Source organism: Dendrobates tinctorius, unplaced genomic scaffold, assembly GCF_039654945.1.
Source record: "Dendrobates tinctorius isolate UK_male_01 unplaced genomic scaffold, ASM3965494v1 ptg000060l, whole genome shotgun sequence".
Lineage (NCBI taxonomy): Eukaryota > Metazoa > Chordata > Amphibia > Anura > Dendrobatidae > Dendrobates > Dendrobates tinctorius.
In genome coordinates, this window is record NW_027361728.1 from 3,816,012 (window position 1) to 3,834,914 (window position 18,903).

The window sequence follows — 18,903 nt, forward strand, 5'->3', positions numbered from 1 at the left end:
ATGAATATTTGCTCATTCTGCAGGATTGTGCACATATTACAGTTTAGAGGGGGATACTGGTGGTGAACAGTTTAAGCATAGGCTTACATCTGAGTTATACATTAGTAGTCTAAGGTCCGAGTCTCAAAAAGATGACGCATACCAGTCATAGGAAATTACATCAAAGAGGTTGCTGTATAGTTGAGCCCAATTACTTTTGAAATATAAGACTGCAGATGAAAAATAAGCAACACTGCAATGTTTACATGTAGTCATGTTGTAAAGAAATATTCTCTTAAGGGGTTATATCACAGACCACTTCCTTAAAGCCTCATTCAGACATTTGTGTTTGTTCACGTATGCAAAAAATTGGTACAAGTGTCATCAGTGTTTTCGATCCAAGATTCATTAGTGTTTGGGCAGTTTTTACCATCAGTGTTTCATCAGTGACTTTCACATATGGAAAAATAAATACATAAATGACAAAGCTTTTCTTATTCTTGAAGCCACATTCACACGCTCAGTATTGGGTCAGTGTTTTGCATCAGTATTTGTAAGGAAAAATGACGAATGAAACAATCATAGGAAAAGTATAATAGAAACACATCACCACTTCTGTATTTTTCACCCACTCCTGGTTTTTGCTTACAAATATTGACCAAATACTGAACGTGACCTTAGATTGTTAATCACAGGTAGCACATGGACAGCGCGCAGGCAGCATTGATGGCATCCATGTGCTGTAAACGATTTTCGTAAGAGATGATGGTAAAAAAGATGTCTCTGATTTTTGATACTGACACACAGTCAACAAAAAAAAAATATAGACATGAACAGCCACATAGAATATACTGTTTTTTTCAGACTATAAGATGCACTTTTTTCCTCCAAAAATGTGAAGGAAAATGGGAGGTGCATCTTACAAATATAAACCAAAATTGGAACCATCGATGACAAACAGCCAAATAGACCAATAACCCTTTGGTTAGGTCTATGACACAAAAATTGAATAGGATACTCCTGATAAAACAATAACCAGAAAAAATGGAGTACAATGTCCAAAACACATTAATTAATAAAAAGGTATAAATTTATTTGACATAAAAAGCTAGACATAATTGCATTAATCAATAGTAATTAGAAGTGCAGTAACAGCGTTAGGATCAGGTAGAAGATGGCTATAGCGTCCTCATAAATCCAGACATACATATGAATAAAGTGTCAACGTGCCAATATAAGTAAGGCCATGTGCACACGATGCAGATTTCCAGCGGATCCGCAGCGGATTTTTCCGAGCAGAAACGCTGCATATCCGCATTGTGATGTACAGTAGCATGTTAATCAATAGAAAAGAAAAAACGCTGTGCAGACACTGCAGATTTTTCCGCGCGGTTTTCTTGTGGTTCAAAATCTGCAGCATGTCACTTCTTTTGTGTGGTTTTCCACCTGTTCCATTCTCCAAATCCGCAGGGGGAAAACCGCAAAAAAACGCAAGAAAGCCGCAAAAAAACAGGAAGAAATCCGCAGGAAAAATGCAGGTCATTTGACCTGCGGATTTCTTCAATTCCGCGCGGAAAAATCCACAGGGCAAAAAAGTACGTGTGCACTCAGCCTAAGAGTAAGTGGGGGAGGTACAATATTAAACCCATGTAATCGCCCAAGTATGCATAAGGATTCTTCAATTGTCAGTCCCCCATAACCTATAAAAGTTTATAAGAGCTTACCCATAATTTATAAGGACAGGACACGCGCCATGCCACCAATCGACGTGCATTTCGCTAATGCATCTCCAAGGTACTTATATTGGCACGTTGACACTTTATTCATATGTATGTCTGGATTTATGAGGACACTGTAGCCATTTTCTACCTGATCCTAATGCTTGTACTGTGCTTATAATTACTATTGATTCATGCAATTATGTCTAGCTTTTTATGCCTTATAGTCCAGATGTATTGGCCGGCTCTGAGGCTATGTGCACACGTGTGGAATTCCGGAATTCCATTCCATGGGAAAAATAAGAGAAATCTGCAATTTAAATTCCCACGTATTTCCCGCGGAAAAACTAGCATTTTGCAAGCGTAATGAGCTTGCAGAATACTAGCGTTTTCCAAGCGATCTGTGGCATCGCTTGGAAAACTGATTGACAGGTTGGTCACATACAGCATAGTGTTTGACGAGTGTGACCACTATGCGGCATGAGTAGTAGAATTAGCACAGCATGTGCGGAATGCCATAGGATTGTATGGGATGCTTTTTTTGTGTTTTCATGGCAAAAACGTGCATTTAAAAATGCCGCGAAAACGCAAAAAAAGCTATGTGTGAACTAAGCCTGACTGGGGTGGGTAGGTGGGGGAGCAGCATCGGCAGAACAGCGGATAACAGGAGGCTGGAGCCGGTGGCTGTGGCTAACTCCAGTGCCCGCTGCCAAAGAGAATTGAATATTCACGACATTCCACATACATGGGCATGGAGGGCAATGAATATTAATTTCTCTTTAATAGCATCTTGGTATGATTCACCCCTAACTCCAGTTCTGGTAGGCATGGTCCCATCCTTATGATTGGCCCCCACCCTCATCCTTGTATGCATGTCCCCATCAGAAAGCATTTAAAAAAAACATTACACTTACCTTCCCGGCACACCCTCGTAGAGTCCTGCTCCTATGCCAGCAGCTGCTTTATGCTTGTAAGCAGCGCATGGCAGAGACGTCATGTGCTGCTTGCAAGCCGAAGAGCAGCTGCCGGAATACTCACTGTGTCCACAGAGAGCAGTTAGTATCCACTGCTCTTCAGTAGCATGCACAGTGTCAGACGCTGGCTTCCTGCTGCTGCCTGTGGTCACGTGTGCCGCAACTTAAGAGATATGAATATTCACCTCTCTTCACATGAATATTCATTTCTCCTAAGTAGAGGCACACGTGACCACCAGCAGCTGCAGAAAGGCTCCGGCTGACACTGTGCATGCTACTGAAGAACAATGAATACTCATTGCTCTCTGCGTGCACAGTCCTGGTGTGCAGAGCAGTGAGAGTTCCGGCAGCTGTGCTCTGCTTGTGAGCAGTGCATGATGTCACTGCCATGCGCTGCTGACAAGCATAAAGCAGCTGCTGGCAACAAAGCAGAACTCTGTGAGTGAGCACAGGGAAGGCAAGTGTAGTATTTTTTCTTTTTTTTTTAATGTTTGTGATGGGGCAAAGTATATCAGGATGGGAGTGGGGGATAATTATAAGGATGGGGCTATGCATACCAGGACCGGGATGGGGGTCAATCATACAAGAATATGGATGGGGCCATGCATACTAAGACGAGATGGGGGCCCTGTATACTAGGGTAAAGATGGGGGCCAAGCATACTAGGGTTATCAATAGTGGAACAGGCTGCCACAAGAGGTGGTGAGTTCTCCTTCAATATAAGTCTTCAAACAAAGGTTGGACAGACATCTGTCTGGGTGATTTAGTGAATCCTGCTTTGAGCAGAGGGTTGGACCAGATGGCCCAGGAGCTCCCTTCCAACTCTACCATTCTTTCATTCAATGATTCTACTAGGATGAGATGGGGGCCATGCATACTAGGATAGGGATGAGGGTGATCATTCCTGGCAGGATAGGGATGAGGGGGACCATTCCTTCCAGGATAGAGATGAGGGGGCATGCAAACCAGGATAGGGATGAGGGCACATGCATACCAGGATAGGGATGAGGAGTCATGCATACCAGGACAGGGATGAGGAGTCATGTATACCAGGACAGGGATGAGGGGGCCATGCATACCAGGATAGGGATGAGGGATCCATGTATACCAAGATAAGAGATGAAGAGGCCATGCATACCAGGGTAGGGATGAAGGGGATATGTGCATCAGGATGGGGATAAGGGGACCATATATACCAGGATAGGGGATATTAAGTAGAGAATTGACCACAATTATTGCATCAATTTTTTTTCCTAATTTCTTCCTCTAAAACCTAGGTGCATCTTATGGTCTGGTGCTTATTGTAGTCCGAAAAATATGGTAATAGGTTTGTGTTCTATAAGTAAAAGTCACCAATATAACACATGCGAAAAGACGGATTTATGAATGAGGCCTAAAAGTGGGTATAGCATTCTTTTATGGGTATGCAGCATCTTATTTAACTCACATTTGAGCAAAATTGTATATAGATTGTTGCTAATATATGCATAAAACAACTACAGCTAATTACATAAGGATATTCTGCCTCGCTCAGCTCCAAGCATTCTTATAGGGGTTGCCCCAGACTGACACAATCATGGTGTAGGCCGTCACTAAGAGATCGGGGAATAACGAGTAAAATCTGCAGTGACTGGATATTAGCGATTTTCGGCGACAAACCTCAGGAGCGGAATACATTGCTTAGCGGCTGCTGCCAAGTACTAAACTTGAACTCTTACTAATTGCAATTGCATCATGGAGTGCTGGATGTAGGATCCTAAATGATCTCAAATGTATGACCTATCCTATTTATTAGATTCACTAGCAAAATAAGTATTTCTTATCAGGTTTGCTGCATTTACATTACAGATAAAATAATTGTATCAGATTCATTTGGTGCAATGTTACAATGGGGGATACGGTAAGTTAAAATGCTGCAATCCTCTGCAGCAACATTTTGGACGGCATAGTCCGTTCTGTTCTGTGGAGGCCACTCTGGATCATTCTGTATTTTTCTTTGCAACTTTCTGTATTTGCTCTTTGATTTGTAGTTACAGAGTCGCTTTATCCAGAGCCAGAGTTTTCTATTATCAATAAAAAACATCTAGGAAAAATAAAGATGAAAAAACAGTTGGTCATAAATAGCATTATAAGGAGCTTGCACTCTTTGGTATATAGAATTTATTCCAAATGGTTAGCTCTTGTGGTGCTCTATTCTTATCAGCAAAAGCAGTACCAAGTAATTTAAATGGTTATTGCAAGAATACATTCCCAAATCCAATAGAGACGAAGTTACGCTCAAGGTATCTTATCACTGAACTATGAAGAGTTGTAAGGGTCTGTGGGTTTCTGACCTATGCAAAGTGAAACTCTTTTAGCTTATACAACTGGTGAAATTAAATAAGTCATCAATTTTCTAAGTAAATATATTTCTAAAGGTACTATTGACAAAAAAAAAATCTCACCAGACATCAGTAACAAACCATTCAATCCATACGTGCAAAGAAATCAAGACATAGATGTCCATAAATTGAGATATGTGTGAGAATGAGGAATGACACAGGGAAATGAATTCAACACGCTTACTGGAATTAATTTTTTACTTTGTACAAAAGCCATTGTTGGTGATGACAGCTTCAAGACGCCTCTTCTATGGTGAAACTAGTTGCATGCATTGCTCAGGTGTGGTTTTGGTCCATTCATCCACACAAACACTCTTCACACTTTAGTTCCTTTCATATATGTTCTATTGGATTCAGGTCAAGTGATTGGCTGCGCCATTCTAGCAGCTAAATTGTTTTCTGTAAAACCAATTGAGAGTTTCCTTTGCTGTGTTGTGGGGATCATTGTTTTGATGAAATGTCCACCCATATTTCATCTTCATCATCCTGGTAGATGGCAGCAGAATTTTATCCAGATTGTATGTTTACATTTGTCCATTCATCCTTCCATTAATTATATGAAGTTTCCCAGTGCAGTATGATGAAAAATAGTCCCACACCATGATGTTACCAACTCCAAACTTCACTATTGGTATGGTGTTTGGGGTGATATGCAATGCCTTTTGGCCTCCAAATATGGTGTATATTATGTCATCCAAAGAGTTCAATTTTGGTTTCATCTAAAAAGTCTATACTTTTCAAGTATTTAACAAGCCTGTCTAAATGTTGTTGCGAAAACTTTAACACCTTTCTGAAATTTGTCATAATAAAACATTTCCTGTGCCCTGGGCCTGTTTGACCAGGGATGTATTATTACAGCATGGTGATCATGCGCGAACACAGGCTATGTGCAGGCAATCGCTGCCGGGTGTCAGCTGATGCTGACAGCTGACACCCGACACTAAGTGCCAGGAGCAGACACGCACCACTATTGAATGTGATCACACCATTTGGGGAGCCCATAGAGAGATGACAGCCCCTCTGCCTTTGGTTCGGTGGATCGGAGACTCCGTGGCATGAGACGGGATCTGGATTGTTGCCATGATGACCCAATGTAATGACAACGGGGTCACCAGAGCTAGGAAAGTTGCTGATCATGCAGTGTATGATTAGCAGCTTTCCCTGTCAGTGCAGAGGGCATGCCGTACAAGCGATCAGCCTGCAAAAAATGGTAGCGCCATAGTGGAACAAAGTAAAAAAAAAAATTAAATAATTGTAAAAATATATGAAAAAATAAAAAATAAAGAAAATAAAAAGATATTGTATCCATCAATAAATATTTGCATGAAAAAAAATATAAGTGTGTGCAAACTGTAAAGCGCTGCGGAATATGTTAGCGCTATATAAAAATAAATATTATTATAAATAATAATAGTACACATATTGTTACGGGCTGGCGGAACGCACCAAATAATAAAGATGGCATTCAGGTGGGTTCGCAGCCCGGGGTCCACCGTGCAGAGGTGTTAACTGCTGCTCGGTAATGGCGGATGCTATATGGCGGTATAATAACGGGACACACGGGGTTAACCTCACCCAATGTGTACAGAGGTGGACAACCACCAAATAATAAATGACAAAGCTTGTTATTGCTCACAGAGCTCGGCAGTGTGAGCGCTAGCGTATAGTCACAGAACTCAGCCCTTAGACCGCAGGACTGAAGTCTCTCTAGACCACTAGCGCTCAGCACCACGACTGCGATGCCAGCAAGGGTTAAATCACGTGTGCAAGTGTGCACTGTGCCACTCAGGTGGACGCCTCTAATCGCCCTGGGTTGGGCCAGGTAAGCGCACAGGTTGCGCAAGGCGTTGCACCGGCGTGGCTGTCACTTGCCGCTGTTCGATAGTGCCCTGCAGTGGGCGACACCATCGGACGCTAGTGTGCAGATGGATGGTATGCACTGTGGTCTATAGACTAGCCACTGACAGGCGCTGACTCGGACTCTAAACCCTAACCACATTTGTATTATCAGAGGGAAGGGGTTTCATAATGAGTCAGTCACCAGATACATGCATCCATCATCATACACTCCAAACTATTTCAGTCTATACTAGCGCATGGGCGAGCGGCCATGCGAACCTTTTATAGCAACGGACGTCCGGGACCTTCCTGGCTTCTCAGATGGGCCAATCCGAACACGAGCAGGACCTGAGCACGTGACCCTCGATCTCCAATGGGAGATCACTCCATGGGCATGCTCAGTGGCCCGACATGAGGACTTAGTCCCTGGAGAATCTCGCGGCTGAGCAGCATGCATTGTCATAGCTATGTCAGAGGTGGCAGCAGCAAGCAAATCCACGGAGTTGGCCTGGGCAGAGCGCCGGGACCGACAAATCTGCTGAGCAGGGTCCACTGTGGCCGAAGAAGAATGGGAGACCACTGGGTGCAAGGCTCTGGATTCCTGCTGTGCAGTGGCAGGAGCCCGACGCCTAACACACATTTAGTATTGCAGTGTCTGCAAAGACATGACCTATATAACTATCCAACTAGTTAACCCCTTTAGCAAACACTATAAAAAAATAAATAAAAACCAAGGCAAAAAACAATGCTCTCCAACAAGGAATTAAGCCGCACAGCAAGAAAATGCATTCATTGTGCACATGCCTGTGTGAACTGCCACCTAGAATTGCGTGCAGTATAAGAAGTTCTCCATGGACCGGGGTGCCACTCCGAAGCAATAAGCATAACAACTTCACCAACAAAGAAATACAGATGGCACTCACGACTCACCGGTTAAAATCTTCTTTATTCTATTTCTTTAAAACATTGGCATAGGGAGGATGGGAGCAGGAGTGGAGATGACGACAGCTGCTTCGCGCTGCAGTGGCGCTTCTACTGGTCTCAAAGGGGAGTGAGCCCAGTCTCACCTCTTAACAGAGGGAGACAATCAAACCCCACCCCCACTGCTTCAACACATATGCAGCAATTATCAATGACAGCTAAAATATTTTAGAAAAACAAGTAAAAAAGCACAGATACAATCATGAAAGCTAATTACAGGAAAACAGACATATCCAATCTCTCATTTCTACCAGCAGATTCTTGTGCCCGAGTGTGCATGATTCATATGGCCTCTCTTTTCAATAGAAGTTTATGTAAATCTCCCCCTTGTACTGGAAGAGACACCCTTTCCAGGCCAGCAAAAGAAAGTACCTCTGGATTTCCTCCATGAGATTCCCTGACATGCATAATTAGGCTTGGGACACCTTTACCTGATCCAATTGAATTATAATGCTCCCTGAATCTCACATATTGGGGGCGAATTGTCTTACCGATGTAAAAAGCTTTACAGCAACATAAAACAACATAAACCACGTGAGTTGTTTTGCAGGTGATAAAATCCTTAATAACATGAGCCACTCCCCCCGATGCACAGTGTTCTATCTACAATATGGTAACTACAGAATGGACAATGTCCACACTTAAAGTTACCATGTGGAACACTCTTGCTAAACCAATTACTTCATTGCTTCACCATCTGTTTTTTTACTACTATGTCACCCAAGGTAGTACCCCGTCTATTAGAAATAATGGGACCCCTTGCTGCCACCTCTACGATATCCTTATCACGCTCCAAAATATGCCAGTTCCTGCAAATGTCAGATCGTATAACCCCATCGAACAAAAAAACAATGCTCTATTATCATCCCGCTGAACAAAAAGTGGAATAGAATGCAATCAAAAAGACAAATATAAATAAACATGGTACAGCTGAAAACGTCATCTTGTAGCGCAAAAAAACAAGCCGCAATACAGCTCCATCACTGGAAAAATAAAAAAGTTATAGCTCTCAGGATAAGGCAATGCATAAATAATTATTTTTACTATAAAATAGTTTTTATTGTGTAAAAGCGCCAAAGCATAAAAAAAAGATATAAATGAGGTATCGCTGTCATCGTATTGACCCGAAGAATAAACCTGCCTTATCAATTTTACCATACACGGAATGGCATAAAACCCCCCAAAAAATCTTGAATTTCTGGTTTTTGTTCATTCTGCCTCCCAAAAATCGGAATAGAAAGCGATCAAAAAATGTCATGTGCCCGACATTGGTATTAATATAAACGCCAACATGTCCAACAAAAAACAAGCCTCATATGTTTCTGTGGGCCAAAATATAGAAAAATTATAGCTCTCAAAATATGGTGATGTAAAAACAAATTTTTGCAGTAAAAGCGTCTTTTATTGTGTGACAGCAGCCACACAAAAAAAACCCGATATAAATCTGGTATCGCTGTAATTGTACCGACCCGAAGAATAAAGTTGCCTAATCACTTATACCGCACGACGAATGGTGTAAAAAATAAATAAAACCAATTCTTCAACTGCTGTTTATTTTTTCATTCTGCCTTTCAAAATTTGCAGTAAGCCTCGGTGGACATTTATTCTGCGCTTAGCACTGAACGCTTGGACCGGGGTTTCCGTGTAAATCTTTGAAATGCGTGATTCAGATGGAACCTCTGGTGAAAGATTCCCTATAATGAGGCAGATGGAATCACTGCGGATGCCGTCTGACCTGTAATGCGATGGTGTCCGTCTTTTTAAGATTGCATAAAAGGGCCGTAGGCCACAGTTTTGCGCACTTCTGAAAAGGAGGACACTGCTGAACAGAGGCCAGACGGAGTCCAGAAAAACTCTGCTGCCTCATAATAGTGAATGAATCCCTCTGGGATTTCATCTGAATCACATCACTCAGAGATTTAATTGGAAACCCCAAAGTAAGTACTCAGCATAGAGCGCCAGATAAATGTGATCCCAAATGTTATGGAAAATGTTCCCAATCAGGCTATGTGCACACGTGCAGAATTCCAGCAGATTTTATGTGTTTTTGCAGCATTTTTTCACCGCGAAAACGCATAAAATAAGCAACCCATTGAATTCAATGGCATTCCGCACATGCTGTGCTAATGCAGCATATTTTTCCACAGTAAAATTGCATCGCGGAAAGATACGCAGCATGCTCATTCTTTTTGCGGAATCGCGGAAATTCCGCACACATGGAAATGCATTGTTCCACTTACTTTCTGCATGTGGCTATGCCTACCATGCGTAAAGTAAGCGGAAAATGTGCGGATGGTACCCACGGTCTGGAGAAGAGAAGACTGTCCTCCAGGCCTTGGATACCATATCCCTGTAAAAAATAGAATTAAATAAAAAATCATGATATTTTCACCTTCCGGCATCCCAAGCATTGCTCTCAGGCCTCAGCGACACTCCCGGCAGCTCCCGTTCCCAGTGATGCTTTGCGACAATGACCTGTGATGACGCAACGGTCTTGCGTGATGCTGAGGTCATTGTCGCAAGTCATCGCTAGGAAGGGGACTTGCCGGGAGTGTCACTGAGGCCTGGGGATCCTGCGTGAGATGCCGGAAGGTGAGAATATCATGATTTTTAATTTTTTTTATTATTTTTTACATTATATCTTTTACTACTGATGCTGTAAAGGCAGCCTCAGTAGTAAAAAGTTGGTCACACGTGTCAAACACTATGTTTGTCGAGTGTGACCACTCTGTAAATTAGTTTTCCAAGCAATGCTACAGATCGCTTTTAAAACGATAGTATTCTGCAAGCTAATTATGCTTGCAAAATGCTAGTTTTTTGTGGGAATTACGCTGGAATTACGCATGCGGAATTCTAGCGTATTTCCCGCGGCAGGGAGTTGCGGAATTGCCGCATAAATTTCCACCGCAATTCCGCACGTGTGCACATAGCCTCAAAGCTTCAACTCAGTCGACAAAAAAAGTAAGCCCTCGCTCAGGTCTGTCATCTCTTAAAGAAAATATACTGTAGGGGTCTTCCAGGTTACTGTTAATACAAAATCTCTGGAAAAGAAAAATGGCTCCAAACCCTCCAAAAGAAATTCAGCAAATTCTTTGCTCTCAAATCCAAATTCGCCCTCCCTTCTGAGCCCCACAGTGTATCTAAACCACATATTGCGCCCACGTTTGGACTAGGTTAAATAAAAACACCAACAAGCAGGCAAAGATGTTTACCTGCCAAAAACACAGAACAAATGCACTAAACAAGGTGCAGCGGACCCATTAAGATGGCACAGGTGCAAAAATACCTGATGATGCAATTGCAAAAATTGGCCTGGCCATTAGCATGCAAACCACCTTTCCAGTGTAAAGGGGTTATATGCCCTTGAACATACTTTTTTTCAGCAGTGGAGTCATGCATGATGGAAAGTGTATTCAGGCCATGGGGTTGAATACAATACCTGTAGTTTTCTCAGAAACAATTGCACCTGCTGATTGTTGGTCTTTCTGTAGCTCTCCACAACTGATCTTTGGCTTTTGGACAACACTTCTGATAATTCTTTTAACTCCTATGTGTGAAACGTTGTAGGGAGCACCTGTTAGTGGTCATTTTATGGTGAAATGATGATCTTTCTGGATTATGACCCCAAGAGTGCTCACCGAGACCTTGAATAGTTTAGAAATTCTTCTGTAACCAATGTTTTAAAAAAAAATAAGGTTGCAAAGGTCTTGAGACAGCTCACTGTTGATGAGTAACATCATGAGATGTTGTTTATGTTGTACCTTGGTATCCATCTGTTAATCCAACTGATATTATTTTCATTAAGTGGCAAGATTGCTTAATAATTACTGATAGATTTCAGCTGTTGTCATGACTTTCCATGGCTGTTTGCACCTCTCTTTCTTCATGGCCAGAGCCCCCGCAGTTCCATAGTTTGTTATGCGGTGGACTCTGGGAAAATGGCTGCCGGGGGCGGGCACATGCGCAGATGGAGATCTTGGCCTTTCACAAAATGTTGGCAGAGCCCCCGCAGCACCGGAGCCCACCAGCAGCACCGGACACCCAGAGCACCAGACACCCGCAGCGGCACACCCCAAATGTGAACACTCCCTCATCCCAGCTTGTGGCCTGCAGCAACACTCTACTCTTGCCTCCTCCAGCAGCGACCCTGCTTCTCCGCAGCCACAACCCCCAGAAAGCAATAAGACGCATGGAATATAAGACGCACCACCATTATATTATAAAAGTTTTTTTTCGATTTTTCTCTTCAAAATTTGGGGTGCATCTTATAATTCAGAGCATCTTAAATCAGAAAAATACAGTACTTAAAATATTGGTGACTCGTTAAATACTTATTTCACCTGCTGTAATCGGCCATATCTTTTTCACAGAGCTGGTGGAAAAGTGTCTTAGGGATCTACATCTACATCAGTACACATTTGTTTTCACATCAAGACTCACAAGGGTCTATAATATCTTCAATGAATGTTAGGTGGTGGTAGAGACACGAAAAAAGAAACCTGTGAGGAGGCAAATAAGCTTGGCATGTTGGGAGTCAGGAGATTAGGGTATGTTTCCATGGTCAGGATAGGCTCAGTATTTGCTCAGGATTCGACGCAGGTAAAATCTGCATCAAATCTGCATCTGAGGTCACTGGCAGGTCACCTGCATTTTTTATGTGTTTTTTACATGTGTTTTCGATGCGTTTTTTCATGCAGATTTGTATGCGTTTTTTTGTAAGCTAAATAAAGATATATTATTTAACCAAAAAACATTTGCAATGACATTTCTGGTCATTTCTCCTCTTTAACATTTGTCCAACCCACACTCCATTACACAAACAGATAGATAGATAGATGGATAGATATGGGGTAGATAGTTGGATAGATATGGGATAGATAGATAGATAGATAGATAGATAGATAGATAGATAGATAGATAGATAGATAGATAGATAGATAGTTTTACAGCATCTAATGATTGTCTATGGGAAATTTACGAGACGGCGACGGAGCGTTTCTGCGTTCTGAAAAGACGCGCCTCATGTCCGTTTACGCGGGTCTGCCACCTGAGTCTTTTAACGCATAATGGAGACAGGATTTCATGAAATCCCCTCCACTATGCTGTAACATCTGGACACTGTGTGTTTGACGCTGCGGCTGTTCACAGCGTCAAACACGCAGTGTTTCCTGATCATGGAAACATACCCTTACAAGCTCTACCATTCAACAACTCATGGTTTCTCAGTTAATCGCAGTCTACTATTTGGTCACCATTGATCTAACATAATGAAGGAGTAGAGACACTGATTACAATGATGTCACTTACTGGGCTGTGTTTTGCTTTTTCAATACAATCAGTGTTTTATCAGCTGGAGATTATAACTACAGGACAACTATCTTCATGCATCCTAGTCCAACCACATCCCAGTACTGATTAGCAGCTCTCTGTCACTATAAAATGTACACAGAAAGCTTTGCTGTGGATGGGGTTATACATAGCTCAACAACTGAGCTTTGCAAGAACTGCCACAGAGAAAAACTGTGAATCAATCTTAACTGCTGCACCCAGTAAACTAATGTCGGTGTGATCAGGGTCTCAGCTCATGGTGCTGTCAGATTACATAGCAAAAACCTTCTGACAGATTTCATTTTAAACAGAGAACCGTTTTAACATAAGCTTCTCAAGTATGTTTTCCACTCTTTATATTTTGAAAAATATGGCAAGTACTGCAATATTTTGTCTGCTAAATTTTTTTTTATAGTAAATAGTTGATGAATAAAATGCCCCAGGAATATTTACCTCCGCAGTGTATGACACGATGAAGAGAACAAGCTCCATGACGAAGATGTACACTCTCCAGTAATATGGAGTACACAGAATCTGAATAATGAATAAAAAGACATGAGTGAGCAATGATTTATACAAACAATAATGCTTAAAAAATTCAGAAGGAATCATGTGGATTTGATTGGGATAAGTTACCAATCAGAAAATTTACATAAATTTGACAAATGTTATAATTAACCATATTGACACAGATTCTTACAAAAAATGAAAATACATCATATTTGAATTTAGCTTAATTCAACAGATGGCTTGTGCGAATATGAAATATATGTGCATGCAATGGGCAATAATGTGAGCCTGTCATCAGATTTATGTTTCCCAATCTGAAGGTAACATAAAATAGTGACAGAAACTCTGATTCCACTTCCACTGTTCTATCTGTTGCAGATCTGCTAGTTATCTCAACGAAGTGCTTTACATTATCCTGCCTAAACTATTAAATGACAGATTTCTCTGTACACTGTTCATAGGAAGAAAGATGCCAATCAATGGTGAGGGGTAGAGATGGCAGGAGGTCATGAATATCAAGGACTACACAACAGCAGTTCATAATGAAGAAACTGCAGAAAAATGATGTTCTATCAAAACTACAGTAAGAAGCCCAACAACTGGCACACCACTGAAATAAAGATCTCTGCCTCTATTTTATGCTGTAAAAACTTAGTGACAGAGTCTTTTAATGAAAGAAGGATTTCCTTACAGCCACTGTTTTTTTTCCAATAGCAAATTTAAAATGACATCACATTTATCTCGTTTAGTCTGAGTTCGCGTTTGGAAACTCTGCTACAACGTTGTTCGACTAACGATGAGAGGATCAGGAACATTTTTAATTCTCTTGTCCACACAGATTTTCTCATGAAATTTGATTTACAGAGAAGTTATTCGTTGTGAATAGAGATGAGCGAATATTTCAATGTTCGGTTCAGATTATGATCGCCGAATTTGCAATATTCGCCGATTTATTCATTGAATAATCACCATACAAAACCAAACGCCATTCAAGTCAAAGAGAGGCAAAAACAAACGTATGCACCACATCTTCAAACAACCCCAAACCTGCCAAAACACATCAAATTATGTGTAGACACCGGGAAAGTGGCCTCATTTCACCCACAGTGCTGGTATATGAGGTATTGGGGTCTGGGCCAACAGTTACAGCTTTCAAATGAATATCAAAGTAAGATGAGGTGTCAAGGGTATGTCAGAAGCTGCAGACAGTCACACTGCATCTAGCGGCAGAAGGTCTCTGCACTTGGCTATGCAGACACCTTCTTAACCCTTCTGACTCTTTGATCCAGTGGCAACCTGGTGCTGGGAATCGCTAGTGATATTTCCATTTTCTCCAGTTGAGACTTGGAGCTATAGCAGTCGACTATCTCCCTCTTTGAAGCTGCTGGAGGATGTCTGTGTTGCATTTCTGAGTTTACTTGAGATATGTGTTCCCCTTGTTTGTCTATTCCAGCAGTCTTTAGTGGTAGTGGTGATTGACTAATGCTTACCCCATCCATCCCTAACCAGGGTTTATTGCCAGGGTGAGACTGGGATTAGGTTCCTGCTCGGTGATAGGTGCAGAACTTATTTAGAGACGTTTAGGGCAGACAGGGTGACTACAGATCTCCCTAGCGGTCTACACTCCCCTAATGTTGGGATCCTTTCCTGTTATGAATGGGTCACCGAGGAGGAGAGCAGGCCCAGGCTAGGCCACAGAAAACCAGAGAGGTTGATAACTAAGCAGATTGCAGACCCCTGATCCAATCCACACAACTAGCAGTAGCATTGGAGCATACCTACGATGATCCTAAACGCCTCGGCACAGCCGGAGAGCTAACTAAGCCTAAAGCAAGAAAGGGGAAATCTAAACTGCCCCATAGCAGACCTCAAAGAAATAGATAGCCCCCAAACATATATTGTCGGTGAGACAAGATGAAAACACAAACGCAGGCAGGAAAATAGACTGAGCAAATGATGGGGCCCACACTGACTAGACAGGACAGGAAAGGAAAGACACTGTCTGCAATCACGCAAAAAACCCTGCAAAAAGTCCAACACGTCTGATGCACAAAAGCACTGAAGTCGCACGACTTTGCCCCCCACTATATCAGCACTCTGGTATATTCTGAAAGCAGAGCAAAAAGAGACCAATCTAACAGGGGACAAAGCAAACTGGCACAAGCAGTAACATATGGGCAGTGATTCAGCACAGCCCCAGCCGGAGCTGTCTGACCCGCACAAAGCAAAGATGGACAAAACCAGATCAAATTCAAACAGAATAGCAAATGAACCACTTAGCTGAACATGCAGGGAAAGAGCTGGAGACATCAGACCTCAAGAGGCACAGGAAAATCACCAGCAGGGATAGAAGGAGTCGGCTGTCTTAAATCCCAATCTGAAACCCCAGATCTCCAATCGTCATCCTCACTATCAGCTGGCAAGCCTCTGTCAATCAGATCAGCTCCATTACCTCCAGTAACCACCAGAGGGAGCCCAGAAAGAGAACTCGCAACCCCTCTGTCAATCTGACCAGCTCCACTACCTTCAGTAATAACCAGAGGGAGACCAGAAAGCGAATTCACAACACTTTCCCCTCATCACTTTGTGTTGCCATTAGTCTTTCCTACACTGTGCTTGACATTATCACCGGCTGTGCATATTTAACCTCTTTTCTCCTAAGGGTGGTTTGCATGTTACTGTACAGGCCAATTTTTACAATCCTGACCACTATCCCTTTATGAGGTAATAACTCTGGAACGCTTCCATGGATCCCGGTGAGTCTGACAATGTTTTCTCATGACTTATTGTCCTTCATGGTACTGGTAAAATTTCTTTGATATGACTTGCATTTATTTGTAAAAAAAATAAAGGAAATTTGGTCAAAATTTTGAAAATTGCACAATTTGAATTTTCATGCCCTTAAATCACAGAAATAGGTCATACAAAATACTTAATAAGTAACATTTCTCACTTTGAGGGGTCTATATGAAAGAAAATACCCAAAATTGGCACCATTTTAAAAACTGTAACCTCAATGTGCTCAAAACCACATTTAAGAAGTTTATTAACCCATCTTGTGCTTCACATTAATTTTTGGAAAGTTTGAAAAATAAAGAAAATTTCACCAAAAATTTACTTCAGATCCAATTTTTTTATTTTACCAATGGTAACAGGATAATTTGGACCCCAAAACTTATTGTGCAGTTTGTCCTCAGTACAATGATACCACATACAGTATGTGCAGATAACCCACTGTTTGGGCTCATGGCAGGGCTTGGAAGGGAAGGAGCGCCGTTTGACTTTTCAACACAAAATTGGCTGAAATTGAGATCGAACGCCATGTCGTGTTTGAAGAGCCCCTGATGTGAATAAACAGTGGAAACTCCCCACATTTAATACCGTTTTGGAAACTAAACCACTCGAGGAACTTATCTAGATGTGTAATGAACACTTTGAACCCCCAAGTGCTTCACAGAACTTTATAAGTAACGCAGAGCTATAAAATTAAAAAATATATTTATCCACAAAAATGATCTTTTCAGCCCCATTTTTTATTTTCCCAAGGGTAACAGGAGAAATTAGACCCCAAAAGTTATTGTACGCTGATACCCCACATATGTGGGTAAACCACTGTTTGGGTGCATGGCAGAGGTGCCATTTTGGAAACTAGACCCCCAAGGAACTTATCTAGGTGTGTGGTGAGCATTTTGAACCCCAATTGCTTCACTAAAGTTTATAACGCCCGGTATTGAAAATTAAAAAAAAACATATTTTTTCCCACAAAAATGATCATTTATTCCCCAATTTTTAATTTTCCCAAGGGTAACAGGAGAAATTGGACCACAAAAGTTGCAGTCCAATTTTTCTTCAGTGTGCTAATACCCTATATGTGGGAGAAAACTACTTTATGGGCAGACATCAGGGCTCTGAAGGATTTTGGATTGCAGACTTTGAAGGAATGGTCTGCGGGCGTCATATTGCATTTGGAGAGCGCCTGATGTGCCTAAACAGTGGAAATGCCCACAAGTGACCCCATTTTGGAAACTAGACCCCCCAAGGAAATTATCTAGATGTGCATTAACAGTGGCAATACTCAACAAGTGCCCTTTTTTGGAACTAATCTCCTGTTTCCTGGTATGTGAATTTTATAAGTGACCCCTGATCTCACCGCAGCTCATCGTGGCTGGGAACAGACCCCAGTAACTGGAGGTAGCCTCTATGATGTCACCCTTGGTTACTGACTCTGATTTCCCAGCAGCTCATTCACCAGTGGTTCTCAGCGCAAACGGACACATCTTGGCACCATCCAGGTTGAAAACTAATTATCCCCCAGATACGGATTACGACGTGGGACAGAACGATAAACAGGTATGGTATATTGTTGCTTTTTTATTTAACTTTTATTACAGGAGATTGAGGGCTTCGGTGGAATAGGCAAGGTTGTAAGTATGGTTTTATTGAGAATATTAAAGGGGTCTGTGTCATTTTTTCAATTAATGGACTTTATTCTGGCTGTGCATTTATTTACAATACAAGTATAGGATTAGTAATGGATAGGTGTCTTATAGACGCTTCTCAATTGCTAAGCTGTGGGCTTGTTGTCATGTAGAGTCGGTGGGCCGGACTAGGGGGGTGGTCCCTCTTCTTACCGCGCAGAGATAAAAACAGAGACACGATGGAGGCAGATTCTGGGTGCAACAGGTCCAAGCTTTATTCTCTGGCCGTCCACTTGACAGCCTCCAAAGTATACCGCACTCCAAAGCAATACACTTTACTTTGCTTCCCTTGTCGGCCCTCCGTTTCCAGAGCCGCTTCTCACACCGCACTTTATACTAGGGACGTGTCTGCACACACCGTCCCCTCATCACTCGTCGACGCTCCTGACAAGTCCGTCACTGTGGCTGCCTTAGGCCCGTAAACCAACAGCGCTTCCACTGATCAGTCGTCGTGTCAAATACGGTGTCTCACACCCAGTGCCTCGTCCCTTCTGTGGTTCTTCCTGTCAGGACCACCCCCCTGACGTTCTCTCTCCTCAGTCCCCCTGGTCTGGATTCTCCTCACAGCGCACAGACTGTCGCAGTCCTCCTGTCACTGGAGCTCCCCCTGGGGACTGGAACTTTCTGGAACCCTCCCTCAGTATTTATAACCAACCCGGTTCCTTGAAACTGTCACTCCGCCCCCCATGACCAACGGTTTCTAAAGCCCTAAGCT

General features: G+C 42.2%; 1 protein-coding gene across 2 annotated transcripts in view; it reads right to left on the reverse strand.

Moving 5' to 3' along the window:
• Positions 1 to 4,071: 4,071 nt before the first annotated feature.
• Positions 4,072 to 18,903, reverse strand: part of LOC141092474 (probable cation-transporting ATPase 13A4) — a 576,817-nt gene continuing 561,985 nt past the window's right edge. Inside the window, exons 29-30 of one of the 2 annotated variants that reach the window (XM_073578639.1) lie at positions 13,654 to 13,734; positions 4,072 to 4,754 (exon numbers count right to left, since the gene is read on the reverse strand). In XM_073578639.1, the coding sequence (XP_073434740.1) occupies positions 4,509 to 4,754; positions 13,654 to 13,734 (327 nt within the window). In that variant the 3' untranslated portion in view covers positions 4,072 to 4,508. Of the gene's footprint in view, positions 4,755 to 13,653; positions 13,735 to 18,903 lie in introns of those variants that run through there. The other variant, XR_012232812.1, reaches the window with a different exon arrangement.